Raw genomic sequence first — 6,000 nt, 5'->3', positions numbered from 1 at the left:
CTACTTCCCGGTGCAGCTGCCTTCGACTCACTGCGCCTGCGCCGGACTCAGGCACCTGCGCTGCAGCGCTGAGTCAGCAGCATCAGGAGGGCGGCCGCGGTGGAGTCACCTTAGTCAGTGAGCTGACCTGACTTAAAGCTGTCAAAACCTCACTGAAAGCAAAAGAAAGGCAAGCCAGACAAGCAACTTATTTTTGACTAAGCTGCTCAATAAGTAATTGGTTACTCTTAAGAATAGAATATTTTGAACGAGAAATTCTAAAAGTTACAGTTTCATTAAAAGCATGTACTGCTATTGGAGAAATATCATAAAACATCTTTTTAATGTGAACACTACTTCATACAATGAAAAACTATTTACAATGTGTTGCTTCCAGAATGGTGGCTTTTACATTGTGTATCTACCCACGTGCTGACACAGCAGGCATCTCCAGCCGGGGAGCTTCAGTCCAATTGCACGTTGTCCTTGTCCTCGATGGCTCTCCAAGGTCCTTGCGGATTCAGGGAACCCGTCCACTTACATTCTCCTCAGTAGGTATGGCTCAGCAAGCATGCTACCAAAATCACCTATAACCCAGAGACTCTGGCAACCCCACACAAGTAAAATGCGTAGATCAAGTTTTTTTCTCCAATGAACACTAATTTGATAATCCAATCCATTTCCATCTTAAGAAATTGTTTCACTTAGGAAAATATCTGTTTCTCAATGGAACTAAAGTGAATAATCTGTTCTTCTTCATAACTGGAACCAAGTTAGGATGTCTTTGTATACAAATATAGCATATTTTGGCCGGGAATATAATTTCTTATTAAAGAGTTTATTTGCCTTCACACGCAGGACTGCTACATACATTCACAGTTTTAATAGACTGTAATTAGCTATTCCAGTTGTGCTTTAAAATCCCAAATATGATTCTCATTAGTGAGTGCAAAGCAAATGTCCCATCTGACTACGGTTGGTCCTAGAGCTATAAACTCTGTAATGACGTAGGGCGAGTCCCCTCACTCTCCAGTTTCATCATTTGCTTTTTCAGGTATGACCTCCAGGCTCCGGCGTGGCTTCTGAACATCGGCATTTTCAGTGCCTGGCTTATTCAGTCCACAGGACACAGCAGCAAAATGGATTTGTTTCAGGTTCTCCAAAGTCTCGTTCTTAGCGTATTTCAAAAGATCTGCTTGTCCCTGTAAGAAAACATGCAATTAAACAGTATTAGATGTGACATAACTCACTACTATACTTTAACAATACAGATCGTCCACGGAAATGGAAATATTTTGATTCTGCAAGAGGGCATGTTTATTTTGTATTGGCACTGCATTTGAACAGGCCAATTTGAATTCAAAAAATGAGTCTGGGCCGGGCGCGGTGGCTCACGCCTATAATCCTAGCACTCTGGGAGGCTGAGGTGGGCGGATTGTTTGAGCTCAGGAATTCAAGACCAGCCTGAGCAAGAGCGAGACCCTGTCTCTATTAAAAATAGAAAGAAATTATATGGACATATATATAAAAATATATATAGAAAAAAAATTAGCCAGGCATGGTGGCGCATGCCTGTAGTCCCAGCTACTAGGGAGGCTGAGGCAGTAGGATTGCTTGAGTCCAGGAGTTTGAGGTTGCTGTGAGCTAGTCTGACGCCATGGCACTCTAGCCCGGGCAACAGAGTGAGACTGTCTCAGAAAAAAAAAAAAAAAGAGTCTGTTTTCCTGGTTTCAACACCACAGTCCCAGAGTAGCTGCCTTTTTGGCCCTTTCCATTTATAAATCTCAATTCTTATGTGCATGGATTATTCCTGTCCATTCTGGTTAAAATTACATCTTTAATTAATTGTTTGGCCAATCTTGTTTTTCTCCTTTTAAGGTTTGCTTTTAAAAAAAAAAAACTTTTTGAGTAAGTTCACACAAGGGTACAAATATAGTGCAGGGAGGTCTTGTGCATCTGTTCTCAAATTTCCCTCGGTGGTTACATCACACATAACTATAGTACAATATCAAAGCCAGGACGCTCACAGTGGACAAAGTGTGCCTATGCTTCTGTGTAACTTTACCAAATGTGTGGATTCACGTAACCCCACTGCACTCAAGATGCAGGACGACCCCATCGCTACAGAGCTCTCCCTTGTACAGCGGCTTTACAGTCACACCTGTCCCTTCCCCTCCCCCATCCCGGACCCTGGCAACCACCAGGCCGTTCTCCATCTCTGGAGATTGGCTTTGGAGCCCACACAGCCTCTGGTAAGTGCTGGCAGACATAGGTACACACAGGTTCTCACTGAGTAGCTCCACTCTGGACAAACTTTCTTAGCCAAATTTAACTTTCTTTTATGAGGTCTGACCATCAACTTGACAGATACGCAGCCTAACACATATACAGGTCAGAAAATGGTGGGTGGACTCAGAGTCTGGAGTCTCAGCTGATGATGAGTGAATGCAGGTTGTCAACCTCATTGTTCTCTACATTCTGGGCCAGAGGATTCTTTGGGCAGGTGTGTCTTGTGCTAGATATCTTAGGGTATCTAGCAGCACCCACGCCTTTACCCACTAGAGACCAACACTATCCCCTCAACTGTGACAACCAAAAATGTCTGCAGACATTGCTAAATGTCTCCTGGTGGCTGAAACTACCCCTGGTTGGGGACCGAAGAGCTAATGTATCAATGATTTCAAGATTGTTGAGCAGAAGAGATGATGTGATGCTCCATTGTAAATTGCAACATTCCTACTTTGGTTTTTGTTCTATTTTTACTTTCAAATTTAATCTGCCTTATACTAACGGTCCTTTTTACTTATACTATTACCTTTCCCTTTTTTCTTATTCTCCTTGCTCACTATTTTTTTCCTTTTCCTCAGGCTCTTGATTTAGCCTATTATTTTCTTTATGGTTCCTCTATAGTTTGGCTGTCTCTTTGTCATACTTACATCTCCTTTCTCCCTTTTTTTTGAACTATCTCCTAAAGTGTGTCCCCTTTAAAATATTACTGCCCAACAAGAAGCTGGCGCCAGCTGCAGATGAGTAAGGACTTACCTTGGCAGGTAACTGGTCTAGATTAATCAAGTTTCAGCCACTGGTGAGAACAAATTGCAAGGCAATTTTAAACCACCATGAGGCCCTGAATCCACAGAATGGTTCACTGCTTACCACTTACCATATGTGGTTTTCTTGCTTTAGAGACCTTTAATTAGTAACTATATATAGATGTTCCATTGCTTAGTTTAACTGAAGGAGCTTCATTTTTATTCATTCTTACTAGTCACTAAACTCATATGCTGAAAATTTAAGTTATAAGGTCTTTGTATATAGATATAGTATATTGTGTCAGGAATATAATTTCATGTTAAAGAGTTTATTTGCCTTCACAAGCAGAATAGATAGATATTCCATTTGTGTTTTAAAATTCCCAATATTATTTTTTTAATTGGTAAGCTTTAGTTTTTAGAGTAGCTTTAGGCTGACAGCAGGAAAAGACCCAGACACTATAGAGAGTTACCATACGTCCCCTGTCCCCCGACCCCTCACACAGCCTTGTGTAGCACTGACATCCTGCATCACAGCAGTGCACTTGTTACAGTCCATCAACCTACCTTGACACATCATTATCACCTAAAGTCCACTGCTTAAATTAGGGCTCACTCTTGGTGCTGTACATTCTATGGGTTTGGATAAATGTCTAATGACATGTATCCACCATTACTGTATCACACAGAGTATTGCTGCTGCCCTAAAAACCTCTGTGCTCTGCCTAGTCATCCTTATCCACCCCCAATTCCTGGCAACCACTGATCTTTTTACTGTCTCCATAGTTTCGCCTTTTCTACAATGCCATACAATTGGAATCATACAATACGCGGTCTTTCTGATTGGCATTTTTCACTTAGTAATACGCATTTAAGTTTCCTCCATGTCTTTTTATGGCTTGATAGCTCATTTCTTTTTAGCGCTGAATAATATCCCATTGTTTGGATGTACCACAGTTTATTTATCCACTGAAAGACATCTTGGTTGCTTCCAAATTTTGGCAATTATGAATAACACTGCTATAAACATTTGTATTCAGGTTTTTGTGTAGACATAAGTTTTCAACTCATTTGGGTAAATACCAAGGAGTATAATTGCTGGATCACATGGTAAGAGTATATTTAGTTTTATAAGAAACTGCCAAATTGCCTTCCAAAGTAGCTGTAGCATTTTGCATTTCCACCAGCAATAAATGAGTTTCTGTTGCTCCACATCCTCACCAGCATTTGGTGGTGTTAGTGTTTTGGGTTTGGGCTATTGAAATAGATGTGCACTGGTATCTTATTATAGTTTTAACTTGCATTTCTCTGATGACATATGATGTGGAACATCTTTTCATATGCTTACTTGCTACCTCTTTATCTTCTTTGGTAAGGTGTCTGTTCAGGCTTTTGGTCATTTTTTAATCAGGTTATTTCCTTAATGTTGAGTTTTAAAAGTTCCTTGTATTTTTTTTGGAAAACAGTACTTTATCAAATGTGTCTTTTGCAAATATTTTCTCCCAATTTGTGGCTTCTCTTCTTATTCTCTTGACATTGTATTTCACAGAGCAGAAGTTTTTAATTTTAATGAAGTCTAGCTCATCCATTCTTTCTTTCCTGGATTATGTTTTTGATGGTGTATCCAAAAAGTCATTGCCATACCAAAGGTCACCTAGATTTTCTCCTGTGCTATCTTCTAGGAGTTCTATAGTTTTGTATTTAACCTTTAGGTCTATGATCAATTTTGAGTTAATTCTTGAGAAGAGTGTAAGATCTATGCCTAGATTCATTTTTTTTTTAATTGCATACGGATGGCAGTTTTCCTAGCACCATTTGTTAAAAAGACTATTTCTGGGCTTTCTGCTCTGTTCCATTTATCTATTTGTCTGTTCTTTTGCCAACACCACACTGTTTTGATTGTAGCTTTGCAGTAAGTCCTGACGTCAGGCAGTGTCAGTCCTCTAACAAAGAAGTATTGATTTGATTTCTTTAACAGATATAGGACTATTCAGATTATCTATTTCTTCTTATGTGAGTTTTGGCAGATTGTATCTTAGTTTTGGCAGATTCTGTCTTTCATGGAATTGGTCCATTTCATCTAGGTCATTAAATTTGTGGGCATAGAATTGTTCATAACATTCCTTTATTATCCTTTTAGCATCTATAGGGTATGTGGTGATGTACTTTCTTTCATTTCTTTCTTTCATTTAGCAATTTGTCATCTCTCTTCTTTTTCTTCTGAGTTAGCCTGGCTAGAGGCTTACTGATTTTATTAAAGTTTTTAAAGAACTAGCTTTTGGTTTCATTGATTTTCTCTATTTATTTCCTGTTTTAATTTCATTGATTTCTGCTCTAATATTATTTTTATTAATAAAAATTAGTGGGTCCTTGTTTAAAATTCCTACCTGGTACATCCTCTTGGCTTTCACATGTCTCAGACTGAGTTCCTGATATTCTGCTACTGCCCCTACACCAGCTCCCCCTCAGTTAGAGCAACTCCATTCTTGCAGTGACTTGGACCAAAGACCCTGGTGTCATCACTGAGTCCTCTCTTTCTCTCCCATCCCTCATCTTGCCCATCAGTAGTTCCTATTGTCTCAATCTTCAAAACTCACATATAAAGGTTCTCACCACTTCCTACCAGCCTCACTGCTACCATCACAGTTTAAGCCACCATCATCTTTCTCTGGCTTTATGACAATACCCTTCTGAGGTCTTTCTTCTTCTCTCTTTTCAACATGACAGCTAGAAAGCTCCAATGAAAACACAGAACATGACTTCTACTCTGTTCAAAACCCTCCAGTGGCTTCCCAAATAACTCAGGGTGAACATCAAAGTCCTTGCTCACGGCCCTACGTGACCTACCCCATAGCTGTCCTCATCCCCTTCATCTCCCCTCCTTGTTTACTTGGCCTCTGTTACACTGGCCTCCTAAATGTTCCTCACACCCAGTAGGTCCTCTCCAGGTGCCTCAAGGTCTGTGCACTCAACATGCCTTCTGCAGGGA

General features: G+C 40.1%; 1 protein-coding gene across 1 annotated transcript in view; it reads right to left on the bottom strand.

Moving 5' to 3' along the window:
- Window positions 1-292: 292 nt before the first annotated feature.
- PLCL2 (phospholipase C like 2) overlaps window positions 293-6,000 on the bottom strand; it is a 182,456-nt gene continuing 176,748 nt past the window's right edge. Inside the window, exon 6 of the mRNA XM_069473280.1 lies at window positions 293-1,181. Within this exon, the coding sequence (XP_069329381.1) occupies window positions 1,002-1,181 (180 nt within the window). The 3' untranslated portion in view covers window positions 293-1,001. The remainder of the gene's footprint in view (window positions 1,182-6,000) is intronic.

Source organism: Eulemur rufifrons, chromosome 7 (assembly GCF_041146395.1).
Source record: "Eulemur rufifrons isolate Redbay chromosome 7, OSU_ERuf_1, whole genome shotgun sequence".
Classification (NCBI taxonomy): Eukaryota; Metazoa; Chordata; class Mammalia; order Primates; family Lemuridae; genus Eulemur; species Eulemur rufifrons.
The sequence above is the reverse complement of the archived record's forward strand: the minus strand, read 5'-3'. Positions and strand labels throughout refer to the sequence as shown.